Source organism: Acipenser ruthenus, chromosome 1 (genome assembly GCF_902713425.1).
Source record: "Acipenser ruthenus chromosome 1, fAciRut3.2 maternal haplotype, whole genome shotgun sequence".
NCBI lineage: Eukaryota > Metazoa > Chordata > Actinopteri > Acipenseriformes > Acipenseridae > Acipenser > Acipenser ruthenus.
Genome location: NC_081189.1, coordinates 7,950,662 through 7,971,492, shown reverse-complemented (window position 1 = coordinate 7,971,492; position 20,831 = coordinate 7,950,662). Strand labels below are relative to the sequence as shown.

At 39.6% G+C, this 20,831-nt stretch overlaps 1 protein-coding gene across 7 annotated transcripts in view; it reads right to left on the bottom strand.

Annotated features, from left to right (window-relative positions):
* Window positions 1–20,831, bottom strand: part of LOC117403843 (rho guanine nucleotide exchange factor 28-like) — a 104,909-nt gene that overhangs the window by 16,113 nt on the left and 67,965 nt on the right. For 3 of the 7 annotated variants that reach the window (XM_058991053.1, XM_058991188.1, XM_058991382.1), the window contains 16 exons: window positions 20,147–20,339; window positions 19,266–19,377; window positions 18,499–18,576; window positions 17,581–17,623; window positions 12,794–12,895; window positions 11,458–11,581; window positions 10,232–10,367; window positions 9,339–9,394; window positions 9,009–9,066; window positions 8,074–8,224; window positions 7,743–7,864; window positions 6,021–6,161; window positions 5,029–5,279; window positions 2,793–2,918; window positions 2,446–2,563; window positions 209–463 (listed from right to left, as the gene is read on the bottom strand). In XM_058991053.1, coding sequence (XP_058847036.1) covers window positions 209–463; window positions 2,446–2,563; window positions 2,793–2,918; window positions 5,029–5,279; window positions 6,021–6,161; window positions 7,743–7,864; window positions 8,074–8,224; window positions 9,009–9,066; window positions 9,339–9,394; window positions 10,232–10,367; window positions 11,458–11,581; window positions 12,794–12,895; window positions 17,581–17,623; window positions 18,499–18,576; window positions 19,266–19,377; window positions 20,147–20,339 — 2,066 coding nt within the window. The remainder of the gene's footprint in view (window positions 1–208; window positions 464–2,445; window positions 2,564–2,792; window positions 2,919–5,028; window positions 5,280–6,020; window positions 6,162–7,742; window positions 7,865–8,073; window positions 8,225–9,008; window positions 9,067–9,338; window positions 9,395–10,231; window positions 10,368–11,457; window positions 11,582–12,793; window positions 12,896–17,580; window positions 17,624–18,498; window positions 18,577–19,265; window positions 19,378–20,146; window positions 20,340–20,831) is intronic. The other 4 variants (XM_058991123.1, XM_058991278.1, XM_058991227.1 and 1 more) reach the window with 4 other exon arrangements.

The following is a 20,831-nucleotide window of genomic DNA, read 5'->3' as shown; positions in this document are numbered from 1 at the left end:
ACACCTGTTTGAAACACGAAGCCGACACACACTTCCAGCTGTATTGGGAGCTGAGCCTGGGGTCAATTGGAACATAGCAGGGAAACAGACAGCAGTACTACCAAACGCTCTTTGTGAATTCAGTCAATGTGTCTACTTCATGATGATCTTTTTGTGCTGGTTGCAGGTTCAGTGTCTAAGTGCATGGTTACCCTCCTGGGTGACCCACCTTTCAGTCTCCCGGTGGCTGTTTTCCAGTAGACCAGCCCCTCATGCTGCAGAGTGCGGTCCCTGCTCCTCAGGTCCTGCTTCCGGAACGAGTTTCCGTTCTTCAGCTTGGCAAACGTCTTGTTCTCGATCCTGTTCAGGATCTCCAGCAGCTTCTGCTCCTTCTCGTACTCGCTGACCTTCAGGTCCACCGCCGCTATGATATCCTTGATCAGTCCCAGTGCTCTGGTCAGATCTGCATGCTCCTCTTTGCCTTCTAATCAGATTTTAATAAGATAACAAGACATTTAGTAAACAAGGGGTCTGAGTGAGGTTCCCATGGGCAGGCAATAAATGCTCCACCCCTAGTCATTCTGTCCTCCTTGAAAATGGTAACATTTTGGGGGATGACTGCATTGTGACGTGGCAGTCTCATTACATGATTCTGCACATTGTTAACGAGATGATTAATGAGGCAATGAAAGCCCACCCCCAGTCGTTCTGTTTCAAGGCTGCTGTACCAATGCTTTTGGCAGGACACTATGTATCTACTTAAAATAGATACCTTACAGCAGCCTGGATCTCCTTCTATTGAACAATGATAATGAATACCAACCAGGGCTTCCAAAACTAAACTTAAACTAGAAATATGGTCAAAGTTCAGTATGATGCAGAAAACGATAACTATAAAGAATGTATTTTTGACATATTTCTGCCTCATGATGTGGAATTTTAAAATGCTGTCATTTTTAGCAGACAAATGATATTGTGTACCACAGGTATTAACATTCCATCTTATTTTGATGCCTGTCTACCAAGAAATATGTTGAGTACATGTAATCCTATTATTTACACAATGCTGGCACACTTCACCCAAACGCTGGTGCAGTGAAACTTGGAAACGGTTTAAATAAGATTTATTACATAATACCCAATCACAGTTTTATATTCGCCAAATGACTGTATCAGCTTTAGGTGCACTGCCCCTTCCTTCTGGAACTCTCTGTCCAGTTGCATTCCAAATTCTACTTCTGTTTCTCTGTTTAAAAGCTCTCTCTTTTCAGCTGTCTTCTCTTCTTAGGCATCCTAGGCTTTGAAATAAGAACTGAGATTTTGCATCTTGGTTTTATGCTTACACTGTTTATCAATGTATTTGGAAAATGCTGCTTTTATCGTGTTTGTATTTAAGTTAACAATGTTTATAAATTAATTTGTGATTGTGCAGCGCCTTGGGACACTTTGGTGTGAATGGTGCTATATTTAAATTAAAGTTATTATTATTATTATTATTATTATTATTATTATTAAGCTCAGAAAGGGACATTTATATATTTTTTACAAAGATAAGAAATGTGTTTTTACTTTGCTGTAATCAGTGTACTTACTAGCTGTCACATTCTTGCAGAAGCAATGTTAAGCATTCAGTTCAAAAAATGAAAAATTGAAAGCTTATTCAGATTTAACCTGAAATTTCTCCAAGCCTGAACGAGTCAAACCCTCCTCAAACCTCACACTAATTGCTCTGGTACAGCCCCATTGTTATGGAAAGAAATTGGTGTCTGCAAGCCTTGGCTATATACTGTGGAAACCACAGACTCCTTCTCAACTAATCTGTGGGTAGCAAATTTCAGGCACATGGCAAGTAACAGCATTTGGCTGCCAGAGGGTACCAAATTCTTACATATTCCAGCAAAGGCCAAAATATTTTTTATCAGAATTGGTTGTGCCAGAAATGTTAAGTAACTTTCACTGTGCTATTAAATTGCATATCACGTCCATTTAGATCACTTTTTGTTACCCTTGAAAATATGTAATAATTTCCCATTGTTTACATGTTTTTACTTGAAAATACAGTTAATCTGACTTAAATGTTAATGGAAAGTAACAAGGAATAATTTAATGTAAATGTAATATCAATTTCATATCTTAAATATTAATTTAACATTAATTTAATATGCAATTCCATATCTATTTAATATTAATTTATGCCACGCAATATAAAGCATTACCAAATGTACTGTTAGAACTAACTGCTAGAAACATGTGCTGTTAATGTTTAACAGCTGCTGCACTTTGTCTAGTGGGCGGCTGACCCTGTGATACAGTATCAATAGTCAAGCCAGGATCATCTGTTATTCCGTTTTTACAGTTTGTAAGTTGTTAACAGGAGATCCCAGCTCAGGGGTTAATGGAGTCCCTGGGAGGTTTCTGGAGCCCTGTGTGGAGCTGATTTTCTGGAGCCCCTGTGGTCGAGCTCACCCTTGGAGTACTGCAGGATCCGCTCCAGCAGGACCGGGTACTTGGTGATGCGCTGCGTGACCAGCAGGATGCACTCTGGAACCTCTCGACGCCGAGCCAGGAAGTTGTTACTTTGTTGCTGTACACACAAAGATAGAATTGTGTGTAATAAGAGTGACAGCAATTACACACACGCAGATTACAAACAAGTATATTAACATGTCTGAGATAAAGATAAGACCAAGGCACACACACACAAATGATTTCACTTTAGATTTACTATTAGTACAGCAGATTTGTATAAAAATCCTATAAATAGTTTTTCGTCTGTCCAGAGATAAGCCACGACAATGTATGACAGAACCTACTTTGATAAAGGCTTGGAATTTCTTATTTTGCTGTTGCAGCTCTTTGAAGAGGTTAACCGCCTCAATGTGACGACTGCAAAATTCTCCATATACTTGTTTCATCCTCATTGCATTTTCTTCTGAAAACTGTAAAAAACAAAGAAAAATAATAATAATAATAATAATAATAATAATAATAATAAAGCTGTGCCTGGTGTATATAGAGCTTCTAATATGTGTGTGTTCTATTGTTCCATCATCTTTAATTCATGCATACAGTGTCTTATTCATCCAACATCTTTAGATAGATCAAAGGAATTAGGGCTGCCTGTATTTTGTATAACTTGAAAATAACAATACAATCACAGAAATGTACCTGACATTGACAGTTCATCAATTCATGAATAAAAGACAAACTACAGTCTACTCTCATTACACTGTCACCTTAATAATATCAATGGTTAGATCAGAGTAACATCTAAAAACACAGACCACAGTCTTTGCATAGAAAAGAAAACACCACAACAGAACAATTAAGAGTTTGCTAAACCAATGCGTATTAATCTGCACTTTCAGCAGAAGTGGTGCAATGCTGAATCATTTCCAATGAAGCATTACAGTATATATGGTGGTAAGAGAGAGTCTGACAGGACAGCAATCGTGTTTTATTCAAGGAAATCCATTCCTTGCTATCAGGGGCGGTACAAGTAAGACAAAAGAAAAGGAGTAGACTTTTTAATTGGCTGTGTAAATAATTGTTATTTTCATTTTTAACCAATGAAAACAAGAGTGCCACACCGGCTAATAACAACGCGTACTGTGCTCATATTAATTGTATAGATGAACTGAGATACATGTCATGCCAATGCCTCATCTAAAAGAGCAGCACTGTAGAAGAATTCACTTCACTGTTTGTATATATGGGCTCCCCCGTAGCCTGCCATTCTTACAGTCCAAACATTCTACTGCTTAACCAGTTTCATTTCAGGACCAACCTCAGTGGAGGAGGAGCTTAGAATGACAAACACATAAAGATGCAAATATCAAATCCTTATTTATGTCCTAGAAGAAAATAAAAGTTAAGCTAAGCTTTAAACTATACCCTGTGGAACACAGAGTCTCATTCAAGAAAAAAAAAAAACTAAAGAATAATTAAGTCTCTGGGAAGACTTCTATTGTCCAGTAACCTTAACTGGAGCACAAGGAGCTGTAAGCTCTACGGTATTTATTGGTAATTGCACACCAAAAGCAGAAACTAGAGAGATCTATTAAGTATGTGCCTGTTCAGACTGAAGCATTTCATGAAGTTGAAATAAGAACAGAATGCACCAGGTTCCCTGTTCATACAGTGTGTATAATTAATAAGCAATGTGTTGCGTATTCAAAGAAGCTCACCCTTTTGCTAATCCCTTTAAAAACATATGCACCGCACACTGAAGAAGGCACAAGTGGAAATCGTTTGCCTGTCTGACCTAGCTTCTTATAGTTTTACTTGACAATAAAAATCGCACTTGCATTTCTTTTGCACTTGCAAGATGTATTTTTTGTCACACAAGAGCAGCGTTAAGGATCAGGATTTTTACGTCTTACGTAAAATACATTCAAGCTGCAGTGAAAATGTGTGATTTGCAAGATGTTACTGATTTAACAAAAGCTACAGCTGGCACACTGACCACAGACCTCTAAGAGACAGGCTCACTTAGATCAGAGAGCATGGTGATAGAAGATGAGCTGCCTGCCAAGTTAATCTCAATACTCCAGACCCTTACCATCCAAATCTATATCCCTAGCACAGAATTGTACTTGATTTCATTAGCATCCTTTGCATATGTGAATCCATCATGCCGCATGCTTGCATTAATGCTAGCACTTTTTTTCTGATTTTCCATTCCCTTTTGGCACTCTTAGCAAGAGGCAGTCACAACAAGAACTGATTTGTATTCCGGATACATAGTCAACAACTTCCATGATTTTCTGGGGATGGTAAAAGCGTGGATCATCTCTTACTATTTGACCTACAGAATCAGAAGGCCTGCATGGCTGCAGTTAGTGTGTGGGATAACATTGTGCATAAAAAAGTGTATTTTTTATTTGAAATGGTACCATAACCATGAACTGTTCAAGTCAAGCAAGCCGGTCCAGTCACCCTGAAGGACAATAGAGGTACCCTTGGATGCCCAGGACTTCAAGGTGCGGTGGAGTACAGTCCAGGCACTTGCAGGGTTTCTTGCTAACTCTCTGCTGGAATGAGGCTTACTTGGTGCACCAGGACGTCCCCAATGCGGTGGATGAGGAAGTTCCTGTCACTGTCCTCCTGGGCGCAGTCTTGCCGCCGCCCTTTCATGGCCCCGAAGAAGCTGCTGTGCATGTGGAGCAGCTCGTCCAGGCAGGGGAAGATCTTGGCCACAGTGCTGGGATCCAGCTGCACCTCCTCCTTCATGCCTTTTCTAAAGACCTCCGACATGATCAGCAGAGTCTGGATGTGGTGCATTTCTGTTTGCATCAGTTCTGAGTAATGAAGCAAGACAACGTTATTCATATACGGTAGAGTGCAAATTATTAGAACACACCTCAAGACCTGTCACTTATATCCTTAATCTACCTACCTGCATGAAAACATCATGACATTGTGACTCTGCTTAAATAAATGCATTTTTTCATCAAACTTGTACTCACACTTCAATTTGGGACTTCATGTGTTAACCTCAAGCTAATGCTAAATATGCAGTCCAATGAATGTATTATCTTTCCTCTGGGGAAAAAAGTTAGAGCATTTCTAAAGGGAAAAACAAATTGTTCCTGTTAGAAAACTGTAAACTGTGTGTCAGACCAAAATTTAGTACATCTCACACTCAAAAATGTATTCATATATTTAGAATACATCTCTAGGCACTTTTCAGACTTTACACCGGCACATGATGCGTCCCAATTCAGGTTAGTGCGTTGTGACATTTGTTTAAACAGTCATTGTGTGTTTTTCATGCTAGAGGGCAATATCTGACAAGTAACACGAATTTTAGCTAGTATTACTGTATATAAAGATTAATAAATATTCAACTAACTTAACAAACAAAAAAATAAAAATAGCTGAGTGGCTGACTTAACTGAATTCCGTGTATTGGTTCCAGATGGGAGCTGGTGGTGGCTACACAGGCTGGAAGAAGCTGTAGCTCGATTGTTGTGATTATTATTGTCTCAGTACAACAGCAAGAATAGGTTGCTCCATAAATAAGCTGCTCATTGACTCACCATAAATAACGTCCTGCCTTTTAATCACATGTTTTTCCTGCTTGCTGCAGAACTTCTGGTCCACGGCCAGACTCCAGGACTCTGCTTCGTACTCCGCTGAGTCTACACCGAGGTCACTTCGCAAGGGGGCATCAACGGTGTCTGTGCAATAAGAAGAACAGTGTGCCAGGATTATCAGGGTTTACTGCTAAAATAGAAACAACTGCCTTAACTAAGTGAGAGCTGTCAGAATATGTCAAAAGTAGCATTTTAGTCAACACCATAATGATAGATTGTAGATCACATTTCTATTCTTTATTCTTTATTAATTTAAAAAGACAAAGTTAAAAACAGAGCGATGTTTCGGCCAAACGGCCTTCATCAGACTGTCAAACACGTAATTGTCATTCTGTGCTCTAGAGTACATAGTGATGCCAAAGCATCAGCGAGGAAATACATGATTAAGACTGCATTGCTTCTCTTTCTCCAAGATGTTTGAAATGCTGACAATGTTTAGGGTGGCAGCCCGTTGAATCCATTGGGAGATGTCGATTAGGTCCATCAGTATTACAGCAGTCACTCAATTTCTGAAGCCCTGGACACACTGCCCGATACACATGCTTTCTGAAGCCCTGGACACATTGTCCGATACACATGCTTTCTGAAGCCCTGGACACACTGTCCGATACACATACTTTCTGAAGCCCTGGACACACTACCCAATACACATGCTTTCTGAAGCCCTGGACACACTGTCCGATACACATGCTTTCTGAAGCCCTGGACACACTGTCCGATACACATACTTTCTGAAGCCCTGGACACACTACCCAATACACATGCTTTCTGAAGCCCTGGACACACTGTCCGATACACATGCTTTCTAAAGCCCTGGACACACTGCCCGATACACATGCTTTCTGAAGCCCTGGACACACTGCCAGATACACATGCTTTCTGAAGCCCTGGACACACTGTCCGATACACATGCTTTCTAAAGCCCTGGACACACTACCCGATACACATGCTTTCTGAAGCCCTGGACACACTGTCCGATACACATGCTTTCTGAAGCCCTGGACACACTGCCAGATACACATGCTTTCTGAAGCCCTGGACACACTGTCCGATACACATACTTTCTGAAGCCCTGGACGCACTGCCCGATACACATGCTTTCTGAAGCCCTGGACACACTACCCGGTGCAATCAATAGCAACGCCATTTATCAGTCGCATCGGCCACTGTGCTATGCTTTGTTTTTAGACATGCTTTCTAAAGCCCTGGACGCATCGGCTAGTGTGTTATACCCACTTGCAAATCTCAAAGTCACCAACCGTGTTTGGTCATATGACTGGAGACAAGCATGCATTCTCTCTCTAATATATATAATCTTTTTATATAAATCTATACACACACACACACACACGGTACTCCATTGGTTTGTATACAATGTCTCTGCCGATATCTTTTGAAAACAAGCCCTGACAGCCCCATAAGCATTGCACTTTTTAACTATTAGACGAAATATTTACAGGAAACTTAAACTTATTATTATAACTTGCTATAATCTGTACTAAAGCCAACGCTCCTTATCTCTTTAACATTCTTCTGACTCAGATGAGAACTTGCCACATGGTGACACCCAAGCGGTGTGACGACAACAATACTGATCGCTTCACCTAAATGTCACTCCGTGGCTGTGCTTGGGTTTAAACAACAACAATACAAATCATATCTTACCATCTGTTGCATATGAATCAGTGGAGGGTGAAGTCCCCATCAACTGAAGTGTCTCCTCAGAATGGGATTGGCTCCTCCAACTGGCACTGTCCCCATCCGAATCCATCTCCTCGTTCAGCCTCCTGAGACAGCACAAACACACCATGGTTCAGCACATTCTCAATGACAGCCCCATTCACTTTCTCTAAATCGCTCTCTCTTCCTACCTCAACTGGTCTGTGGTTTCAGGAGACCTCCCCAACACTGCCATGTGCAAACTGCCTTTCAGGAATGACCACTCATAGACTGGAGGAAGTCTGATTTGATATTAATATTAAACATAGTGCCCTACCGCTCCATGCTGACAGCTGACATGCTCTTGGAGATGTGGGGGCCCTGGAGGGAGGGGTCTCGTCTACCATCCCACGATGTCCCCACAGGGAGGGATGAAGACGTGTTGATCGCTGGGAAAGCTGGAGATGGGATTTCTCTGACAGCCGAAGCTGTAGAAAAGGGCATTTAAAACGGTGTCAACATGGCCCATGTATTCAAAATGAATTGGATATTTGTATTTGGGGGAACCCAATTTGAAGATAAGGTGTGATGGGGTACACCCCGCCCCTGTGTGTATTATATTATTTGTTGTATTATTATTTTAAATGTATGGTTTAGTGTGGTAAAAAACGTTTTATTGTTATTATTTTTTGACAGCCTGGATGGGGTTAAACTGCCCCATCCAGATAAAATCGTGAGAATGCCTGGTCAGCAGCGAGTACTTATTGATAAATTGGCTGTTGACCACACATATGATAAAACCCGTGCCGAATGTTGTCGAGGGATAAACTAGGTAACTGATAGCCAGTTAATCCCTCGACCACAATATAAAAACCTGCAGCTTTGGATGAACTTGGATGGTGTGTTCAGAGGCAGAACGAGAGTCAGGAGGTAAAGCTAAATAATGCAGAGAGAAAGATCAATAACAATTGCTACGCATGCTGGTTCTACTCCAGCACCATACTTGTTTGGTTCCGTGTTCTGTTTTGTCTGTTTGTTTTGGCCTCTGTGCCGTTTTGTTTTGTGAAGTGTTTTGTTTTGTTAAACCTTTTGATTTATACTAAACCGGCGCAACAGCGCATTCACTCACAAAACTGTGTGCGATACTTCCTGCTCTGACGTCCCCACAGAGCCTATCCGTGACGACAGGTAACAGATAGTTTCTATATATCTGCTGAAAGCTATTTTGTTTTCTTCTAGAACACTGAAGATGTCAAGTAAAGCATGACTCACACTGTGGGGAAGATGCCGGCTTGTTCTTGGCTGCCACTGTGTGTTTATCCAGTTTCTGCTTAAACACAAATGAACAGAATTCAAAATTAGGCTGGCTGAAGAGGGAACTAAAATCTTCAGATGCGATTCAGTCTCACTGTACAATGAAAGCCAGTCAAGTAGACAGACTTGGAGGCTAGTGCCTTCATGTAACCCTCGACACGTTGCTGTGCCAATGTGAACCCAGAGAAGAACGGTCTGTCCCCATGCCCAGGCCAGTAAAAGTTCCTCATTTCTTACAGGACCACATCGGTCCACAACACGCAAATTTGGAGATAGAGGGGATTTTACCTTGAGACATGGTGTCGTAGAATCTCTGCAGCCTTTATGGACACTGATCGTACAGTCTGAGAAGAAAATACATTTAAAAAAGCAAGTAAGGCAAGGTATACTATCATGTCCCTTGAAGTACTAAAGCAATTCAAATATTATGACATTCTAACATTCATCTGTATTTCATAAGAAAAAATGTATAAACATTTCATCAAGGGGCCAGATTAAAATAAATAAATAAAGATGTTGCTTTATGTAACGCTATTCAATCAAACTTCAAGTCATAGGGGGGCACACTATGCATAAACAGTTTCCATACACATACCGTACATATAAATACTGTGCCTCTGGAAAGTTTGAATGTCGCCACAGTTCATTGAAATAATGCAGGTATTAAGTTGTTTTATTGGCTTTGTTTTTTTTTTATCCCTGGCATCATTTTTTCATATAAACTGATTCCACTTGCAATCTGCTAATATGCTACAGTGTTTATAAAAGCTGACCCTTTTATAAATCCTGGCTGTTCACAGATGTGCTGAAATACCCCACTTCAGATGAAGTGTTTATTGAATCACAGCTCTGTCACTTGTATGACTCGCACCGCCCTGTGATTTGCACAGTGAGCAGTGCTGGTATTTTAATACATTTCCATTGCCGTTTGCTTAGACCTGGGTCAGTGCCACAGCACTGTTATCTATTCCAAATCAAACATGTTAGAATAATGTTGGACTTGAACCCCCCTGATTCTGTCCCACTGAATTAACTGACCAAATGATCATCAGTTACTCACTTCATCATAAAAATGACTTAAACATGTGAACCCCACTGCTAAACTTTCAGCTTCAACTGAAACTTAATGCACTGTTCTTTGACATTTTTGTAAAAACAACTACTGTACAATGAATACTCACTGAAACACTGCAAGAGCTCTTTCCCAATGGCAGGCTTGTCGCAGACCAAACACAACGTCAGTCCTGAACACGATCCCGTTATGAACTGGTGTCCATTGACCAACTTGTCCTTTCCTTCTTTGTCCTTATTTTTCCCCTGGAAAACAAATAAATGCAAAAAATAAATCAAATGACAATAAACACAAAACACATTAACTTGCTAGCAGTACATATTCCGTGTCTTCTGTAATGCAAAGAGAAAGCTAAACGTATTAAAACCTCTTCAATACAAGATATTCACATCAAATAAATACAGTTGAAAGAGAAGCTGTTTAAAGATTAAACGAGGCAGCCAGTTTGGTCTTTGCCTTCATTACCCTGTTTTATGTGTGTTCTCGATACACAGCAAACAAGTCTCCTGGTAACCATGCCTGCACTGTGGCTCAAGCCAGTTAATGATTATAGAGCAAGGGAAAGCCCCAGTACCGTCACCCAGTTCTCCCACGCAGTGTTCAGAAAAGCTGTTTCACACAGTTATAGATACAATCCATGTGCACAACATGCACACGAATGAATTAAACCGACTACAAAACACTGACCATGGATTATTATTCCTTTTCACATGACTAGTTCATTTCTTTCAAATGGATGGATTAATCATACCACTGAGAGGTGGGCAACTGTTGAACAATAACATTAACCCAGGCCTCCAGACAGTTGCTATTGCATGAACTATCTCTTTGCCCTCAGAAAGCTTGAAATTGATATAAGGTCTTCCTTTGAGTCTGTAGCTGCTGTAGTACTATGGAGTTAGTAATGGGACATTTCACAGCAGTGAACCAAGGGGACATTGGGAGGATTTCAGAAGACACGTTACAAATACCAGCTAAAATAATCTTAAATGTGCAGGAGTACAGGATTAGACCCATTCTCTCTTACTGGAGACTTCAATGTCTAGTGGTAGTAACGTTTACTGTAAATTGAAACCAGGAGTGCAGCTAGTCACTACTTGTTACTGAAGGGAAGGGATTGCATTGTATGATTGGTAGAATACATTTAAATGGTAACATTATATATTGACTGGGTAATATTTAACAGCAATGATAGTGAGATTATTTCATTTAGTTACACTACCCAAGTGCTGTACCATGAAATCAATGAACATCCCGGGTTACTGCAATAATCATTCCTCTGGGAATCCCGTCACTGCCTGGTTTACTCAGAGCTGCCCCTGCTTTCATTCTTACCTTGTTCTTGTTCCTTGTGCTAGACATCCTGCTTTTCAAGAAGCTGATAGTGCGACTAACTTTGAATTTCTCCGATTCACATTTGGATGGGATAATGTATTTATCCCACTCCTCCTCTTCAATTCTGTTGGGCAAATAAGGAACCGTCATAGAATGAAGGAATCCACATGGAATCGCCTGCAGTACAACTGGACTGGATTAAAAAAGCATCTCCTTCCAATATACTTTACTAAGTCGTGCTTTACGCTATACATGAACTGAAACAGAATATGACAAATCACATTATGGAACAAGGTCTTCTTGAGGGTTACAGTATAGCACAGAAAACCAAAATGATCCCATTTACTGTATGATGAACTATTTCTCCCCTTGACATTTGTTGAACACGTAAGTTTAATACAGTGAAAACAACTTAATAGAAGCACTGATTACTTGAATCAAAAGTAGGCCTACATTGTAATCAGCGATTGCATTTGCTAGTCAACCAATACAAAACATATTATCAAATCAACTGCTTTGAGTGGTCGAAATGAAGGTTATCACTTTAAGAGGTTTTTGCTGTACTGCTTTTCAGCATTTAAAAAATAACGGCATTGTCACTTTTGTGTTTACAGTCCAACAGAAACAAGGCTATTAGTTAGTTCAGACAGTTAGATTCTGTGTTCTACACAGCGAACAGCAGTGAGGCATACACAGTAGTATGTGTCTGGAAGATGCATTACATGGCAACAGTGTAAGAATGAAAAACTCCTGCTTAGCCATAGCAAACCAATCTTAAAGCTTTACAGGTCTAGGAAAACAATAACTGCACTCAAACCCTCACACCACCCTCACAGTATACATGTAGGACAGATAACTCCTTTCCAAACAGCAGTAAACGAATCTAATACACCAAGTGAGGTTAACCCTGGCCCTTCCTAACCAGGTCTTTGTTCCAACCATTCTTAATGTTTAATTGAACCAATTAAACCTCTGAATGCAGGGAACTACTTCATAATACCTGTTATACCTGGAATAGAATAGCCCTCCACAGCTGGAGTTACCTATCCCTGTAATACACCGATACATAATGCAGAACCTATGTCCGTTTTCTTATTTATTTATCTATGTGCAGTATAATAAACTACTGAATTGGCTATCCTGGGATAGACTTTCTAGGCAGTATGGCTACAGCAGGAGCTCTTCTAACAGCTAGCACTAAATGGGGAGGGAGGGAGGGGTGTGTTTAGTTGAGTTACAAAGGCATAGCCAGTGGAATGGGTTAATGTGGTTAACAGCACATGGCTTGCTGGTCCTACGCATGCGTGTGGCTGTAGAAGGGGGCTATACCACGTACTCCTTGAGGAACTCCGAGAGAGTGAGGTGCTGCAGGGACTCTGCCAGCTCCGGACTGCCCTCCTCCTCTGCTGACTGAGCCCTTTTACGGAAATTTAACTCCCTACAGAAAACAACACATGACCTAACGTTCGACTGCAGGAAACAACACGGCCTGCAACCTGACACTTTCAAATATAGCTCTCACACATCACCAACCACCCGGTAGAGTTTTGATTGTACCTGTATTAAAAAGGTGCACTCGCTAGCATTTTAAAAGCTCTTTAGAGAACTGCTTTAGGTTATCTTATAACCACTGTGTAGTTGAAGGTTGTTTTTTTTATATATATACAATAAGTATTGATTGAGAGTTACCTCATGTTTCATGGCTTTTTATAAATTGATTTTTGCAACCGGGTATTTTGATTTTAAAATATAATATAGAGATGCAATATGACAACAGCTAATTCAGACCTTGTTAATTCATCCCTGGTTCACTGCGACCCTTTCTTGACCTCCTCGTGTCACTGCACATCCTATTTGAACCTGGATCATAATAATTTTTCAGTGACACCAGGAAGACCAACTGTGAACCAAATTCCCAAGAGGAAGCACTTACCAAGTTTGAAATCGCTTTTCTTGCATTGCTTCTAAATATTCAGGTCTACTCTGTTGATCTTAACAGTGGAGAATCGAAATACCGACACTATTTTAATATTAAAAATAAGTACACCCCTGACTTTCTACATACATTCACATTTTAACTCGCACACGCAGTTACCTAATGATTCAATGACAGCAGTACATTGTTCTACCACCCTTTAGGTGAACTGAATCCAATATGGTTTAAAATTAGAATACTTGGTTGCATTATAGCATTGCTTTCAGATTTCAAACAGATCAACAAAATGAAAGGTGTAGCGCAAAATGTAAGATTTCAATGAACAGCTTTGTGGGCTTTAGCTTTAGTATAACTGGAAGCACTGTAATGGAATTCAGTGCTAGGTACTGCAGTAACACACAACAATGAACTTCCACTGTGTTTTTGGTTGTGTTTATACAGCAGGTACACAGCTCACAGTAACAGGAATCAAAGCTTTCCTTGGGAGCAAACAACCGACCTGCTGCCTGCCCAGCAGAGTCAACAGTACTACAAGATGGGAATTTAGATTGCTAATGTTATTCAAGGCTAGTCGTGTTGACACTGCTAGCTGTTCACTGCTGCCCTCCTCCGATTCTTATTTGTATTTTATGACAGCCACGATAAACCAATGGGAAGTGTTTTGTGACAGCTGTCAGGGCTTCAGAGGCTGTGACTGTTGAATAAACCTTGCTGATGAGAGTGGTGGGAGGGAAAGGTTACACTTCAAGCCAGGTTTGTGAAACTGTTATTATTTTACACTGAGCGGACATGCTACTGGGGAAAGCAGCCAAGACCTTTTTATCAAAATGAAAAGAAAGAAGACATCATACCCTTTATCTTTAGTAAAAAACAGAATTCAACAAGCTGCAACAGCACAATGAACCCAATCTGTAAATGGCTAGGGGTTGAAACAAGGCTGGGAATAGAAGAAGCACTTAAGCCGATGGGACACTAGTCAACACGTTGCTAGAAAAACGTAGAAAGGGATACTTTTTTTTTTTTGTAGAAAGTGACGTGCAAGCTACATGTTTCAGGCAACTTTGTTGCAAGTAACTGTATCACATAACTGTTGTTTTTCTAGAAGCCACATTATGTCATAAAATAAATCAGCCAATGAAAGCGATGTAAAAAGTCATGTGACTAGCTTCTTTGCTGGCGAAAAAAAAAAAAAAAAAATGGCGGAGAACGGAGAACATGAATGTGAAGCCGGTGTGTGACTTTGTTTTTTTCAGGGTGTTTTTTTTTTCTTTTTTTTCTTTAGGAATTCTGTTCAAAAATAATATAATAAAAAAACTATAACAATCAGATTTCAACTTCTCTCTATTTACAATTAGTTTTATTTACATGTTTATTTATACAAATAAAACAGAAAAACCATCAAGCAAAATATTCAAGTGAAAAATAACGAATTCAGAACAAAAATGATGAAATGTAATGGTAAATATTACTATTACAATTCTATATTCACATATTTGAGAATAGTTTAGTTTATTGAAAAAAAATGCTGGTGAAAATTATGTGGACACTAAAAACACTAATAAACTTTTTGATAGGAAATATCATCTGTGTATTGTTTTCACTGTGCTGTCCATCAACATTCTAGCTACAATGTCTACATACTGTAGAATAGCGTCCTCTGAAATCTGAAGCAGCAATGCAGAAGCAATGGCTTTCATTCTACATTTTCTAGCAATATATAGACTAGTGTCCCCTTGGCTTTAGTCTCTAAGTTCTCAGGACTTTTGTATGGGTGACTAATGAGACAGGTTGGTGAATTCATTTTGTTCATTAAAGATTACGAGGTGACGCAAAGATACAGCGTGTTTTATGATTAAAAAAAGGGCTCAGTCAAAATTGACTGATGTAGTGACAAATCGAAGTTGATTACGATTGTATATTTCATGAAATCATCTTTATTCATTGTGACGGAAATATAATGAGTTCTGGTTGTAAATCTCCCTCCCGACCTGTGAGGGAGCTAAGTAGCAAAAGGGAAAGGCTTTGGACGGGTTGGCCTGACAGTTCATTTCCTGGGTCAGAAAGTCATTCAGCCTGGAAAAAGGCAAGGCTCCGTTGCAGGAACGTATTGACCCGGAAGGTAAACGAGGTAGCAGCTGCAGGCAGTAGAGTCAGCTGTAATCGTTTACCAAGGGGTCATGCATGATTGCATAAAGGGGGCCGGAGGATTGTAAATCACTTCCTTCGCTTGGGTTCAGAGACGCATGGAACTGGAAGGACCGGGAGAGTTCCCAAAAATAAATAAAAAGTATTTGTGAGTGTTTTGTTTGTTTGTAGCACTGTTAGTAATTGTCTTTTGTTTGTAAATTCACTAGACGGCTAACACGTCTCCGGAGCTGTCGCCTTGGGCCAGCACTACACGGAACAACAACACCACAGTCACTGTTATTTGTTATCTCCCACCTTGAGCACTACTGCACGCACCCGGACTGGTGATTTGTGTTCGTAGTATTGTGGGAGCGGATAACGTGTTATTTTTTGTTTTGTTTACAATTCATTATTATTCTTTTCCTGCCGAGCTTTACATCAGGGGTGTACTGCCAGAGGATTATTGTTTGGTCGCCAGACCAGGATTTGTGCAATAATAAAAATAACATTTCCAAATTGGATTACAGTTTTCACTTGTGATTATTTCTGCACTGCATCACCTCTGCATCTGTTCTTAATCAGCAGCCACTTTGCCACATCATCTATTTACCAAACAATGAAAAAAATGGAACTAACCCTTTTGTTCTGCATTAGTTACCCAACCATTTGATAGAATACTTTAATCACATTATTTATCACACTCATTAGTGGGGATGAACACAGTGTGGTTGAATGAAACAGTCTTTTGCTTATATAGGGTTTAATAAAGTTAACAATCATAAGTAAGTTAAGGAGTGGAACTGAAATGTATTGAAATGTTAGTTTTAATTTATTTTAGTATATTATGAAACTGTTTTGTAAACAATAATACTAAATTCCCCATTAAAAACAACAGCAATAGCTATTTTGTCTACTTATCATTTCAAAGTAAACAGAACTAAGATATTTGTGGAGAGCTTCTGATATAAGTTAATATTAAACATATTGGAAAATGGATAGAAAATAAAAAATAAAGTGAAAATGAAATCAAATTGGTTAAACAATTCTCCCATTTAAAAAGCTCATATTAAATTAGAGAAGCATAACAAGTCAATGATGTTGTTTATGTGAAGCTTCTTTCAAAATGATTTACACACAAGTCTGACAGAAGTTCAGGTTCCACAGCTGTAAGACTAGATCAAACTGGCATTATATTAAAACAGAGCTTGAATGCTGAGGGGAAGTAGGAAGGGCTGCTGACTGTTTGCTAAGCCTCACAGGCTTGTAGATCAGTGTCTACTGTAGAAACAGCTGCTGGAGTGTGTGTACCGCTGAACAAAGACTACCTGCTTGCAACACATGCATCCTTTAGAATAGCAAGACCTAACAAAAAGTACAATGAGAATAAGTGATGCACTATGTGGAGGGGCTGGAGCAATATCCTGGTAAACGTGTATAGAGTCACCATGCACAGCCAGCAAAGTGCTCATTCGATTCCACACGTCTGCCAGGGGTTTGTTCTAGAGGGATACATGCTCAGAAATAGATTCTTATTTTCTTATTTGGAAGAATGTGCTTTCGGGGTTTGACATTAATGGCAAATGTCTCTTTAAGAAATCACGTAAACACACACACACACTCTGTGTTCAGGGGGCAACAGCCACCAAAACAAAAGGTGGGGAAAGTAATAAGGCTTTCATTGGAGAAATGAAGAACTATTGATCCTTTAAGGTAGAAAGAGGACCTGAAAGAGGACAGTATGTTGCAGCAAGCTTAAACTGGACATCCAAACACACTCGCTGGACAAACAGAAACATTGGGAGGAACCCATAGTTTCAAATTCAAGGCTGCAAGTACTGTTGATACACAAGCAGGTCATGCAATGCACTTTTCTTGCCACAATCTTCCCATATTAAAAGGCACTTCATTTCCAAATGGCACAAACTATAAAACAAATTAAGCACATATGGTGTTATCAACCCGCAGAAGCAAAACTAGTTTAGTTACAAAACACCCACAGCACAAGTGCACAATCATGTATGATAAAGGCTGATCAATAATGTCAATCGAATGGCAAATACCTTTTCTCTCTGGGCTGCTCTGGCAAGCTGTAAGCACGCTGCTCTGCAAAAAGTAAAACATTTCAAAAAGTTAAAAACAACAAGAGAAACAAGCAGCTCTTCAGAAAGGATCACAGTTAATTAGGAAGCCAGAGAGCCTTCACCATGTTACCACCTAGAACAGCAGTTCCCAACCTTCAAATCAACCTGCAACCACCTAACATCATTATCTTACAATGTTAAGAATACATCAGAAGTCAAATTCTGTGTAGCAACCCATGCTTTGGTTTAAGCTAGTTTTGAATCTACTTTCTAACTTTAATATAGACAATTTGGAATATTGTAACCAACCTTGATATGCAATTCCCTGCATCCCAAAGAAGGACTTATCAAGAGAATATCAAGATAACATTCATATTCCCCAGAACTAAGAATGAGCTGCTTGAGAACGGCTGCTCTGAAGACTGACATGCCAGATGAGGAATGGAAAGGAGACAGTAACACTGAAACAATGGCTTGTATAAGAGATGCAAGCAGCCAGTGCTGCCACTGCTCAGGACAGCAGAGAGTGTGTGCCTCAGGATACAAAAGGCATGCCAACTGTACACAGACTGAAGTCTACTGAATAACAGCTTTTTGTTTTAGATTTAATAAACATGTATACATATTAGTTGGATTAGTTGGAAGTAAGAGCATGCACTTTGTAGCTTCCATCACCAGCACAGAAAAGAACCTCCATTTCATCTGCAATGAAGATGCCACATTAAAAAACATACGAACATTTGTACAGTACGTTGAATTAGTGATTACGCCTTACAGCAAGCAATGTTGTTTACATGATTATGGGAGGTCCCCCCCCCTTCCACCAATGAACAGTTATCTGAATGTCATGCCTTGTATTTGGAGGACCCTGTATCTGTGGGTCCAGGGTGTACTTACTACCAGGGTGGAGCAGAGACACTGATTTAGACAGAGAGAGAGCCTGCAGAAGGGACCGGCCGCTGTTGAACACACCATCTACAGAGCAGGGATACATTTCTTTCTGTGAAACGCTTGGAAAAGGGTTCCTTCATTTACCTTTTCTGTGCATTGGACGCTTTTCTGTCTATTGTAGTAGTTCACAACAGAAAGGTTTTGGACAGATTTATGAAGAACAGCCAGTGAGGTTCATAGCACAATGGGGTGTTGATACCTCACTAGCGTGTCAGATCATCTTCACCATTCGGATATCTTTTGTCAAGAAATAAAAGGCCAAACAATACAAGGCTGAACGTTTAGTTTTTGAAAAAGAAACCTTTATAAAAACACTTATTAAATTTTAGTTTATTATTAAGTAGTGCTAATTTGAAGTTAACAAATTTAAAAAAGCAATAATAATTGCAAAATAATGTAGCACTATTTTTTGTGAAAGGAGACTCCTATAGGAATTATTTCTAATTTGTAACATTAACAGGGGTTTCTCTCTTTTTAGAATCAAAATGGCGCTAATCACACTTTGGAGTAACACTGCTTTGTGGATTTCCCCCTGAGGGTTTGGTTTCATTGAAGTAAAATTCCTCCTTAAAAATGTAGAAAAGGATCAGAGATTATGATAGAAATGCAACATACGTGTTAGCACTTGTTGTTAGTTAATTTGAATATGAAAATACCTAACAGACTACTTCAGGATGCTTTACACATGAGCATGTGAGAGGACACAAACTGACCTTCACTCAGATGGGAGATCCCTGAATCCCGAATGAAGCGAGGTCTGGCCAGGGTAATCTTGGGGGAGGAATAGGAATACGAACGCAGCCGGACTCCAGAATCCACCGGTTCCTGAGAACATTAGCATTGCACTTGATTACAGCTATCAGTAAAACTCTTAATTCACACTACTTGTTCTATCCATTTTAAATTGCATGCTGCACATACTTGCACGCTACTCTGACTGAGGTTTTGTCACACTTCCTGATATCTCTTTTATCCACTTCACCTCATTAGGCCATGGTGAAAATGCATTTTAAGTTAGCGTTAAATGCATGTCATTTTGGAGTATACAAACAGCACAGAAAGTAGGACTAAAGCATCTTTTTTTCTTACAAAATAAAATAACATTAACATTAAAGCACAGTGGAAAATAGAGCCCAGTGAATCTTATTCAATTTAAAATCTGACTGTAAATGGACATATATTTCGATATTAGCATATTCAATTACTGTAATTTAATAGTCTGCTGTTTTGAGTGGAGTTATTTCCTATACAACTAGAGTGTTGAGTTACAGAAATCAACTCCCAAAGATGAGAATTTTAGACGTATCCATTCTTATCCTTTTATGAGTTCACCCAAAGACTTCCAAATGGTCATGGATTATTATAACCCTACAATTTGGGGCTAAACCAAATACTTCTATGTGGAAGGCTTTATTTAATACCATTTTTTTAGGGTGAAAAAAGAACACTATGCAGACCAAGCTGTAATACACGAAAATAAATCTTATGGACCAATTACCATCCTTGTTTGGATCAATTGGTTCACACAACATAGGTAATACTTTTATACACATGTCTACACACACACACACACAGACAGACAGAAGCTGAGTACCTTTGAGTTAGCAGTGATGTATGCAGAACTGGATCTCATTCTGTCGTCAGACAGCTCTGGAGACGTGTTGAAGGAGTCCTGTTCATCACCGCTGCTCACTTGCAGAGGGGCTGCAGATGAAAGGTTGGACAGAGGAGACTTGTCCGAATGATCCTCCTCTTCACTGTCCACATCGAGACCGTCCAGACTGGGACTGTATTAAATAACAACATTCCCTAAATACAAAACCAGAAACACCACATTCCCAAATACAAAGCCTCACTACAGGACCAGAACAATGTGGAGAGCTGCCAGTTCCATTGGGCAGTGTGGAGTAGTGGTTAGGGCTCTGGACTCTTGACGAGAGGGTCGTGGGTTCAATCCCCAGTGGGGGACACTGCTGCTGTACCCTTGAGCAAGGTACTTTACCAAGATTGATCCAGTAAAAACCCAATTGTATAATGGGTAATTGTATGTAAAAATAATGTGATATCTTGTAACAATTATAAGTTGCTCTGGATAAGGGCGTCTGCTAAGAAATAAATAATAATAATAATAATGGCACCAACAACTTGGGTTTGCGTTACTGTAATAAACTCTTGTTAACAGAAGACATACAGTATTAACTGGGCAGAAGAGTAAACGACAGCACAGTTATTCTTTGCTGATATTTACAAACAGAAAGCAGTGTGAATGTGTATGTGGA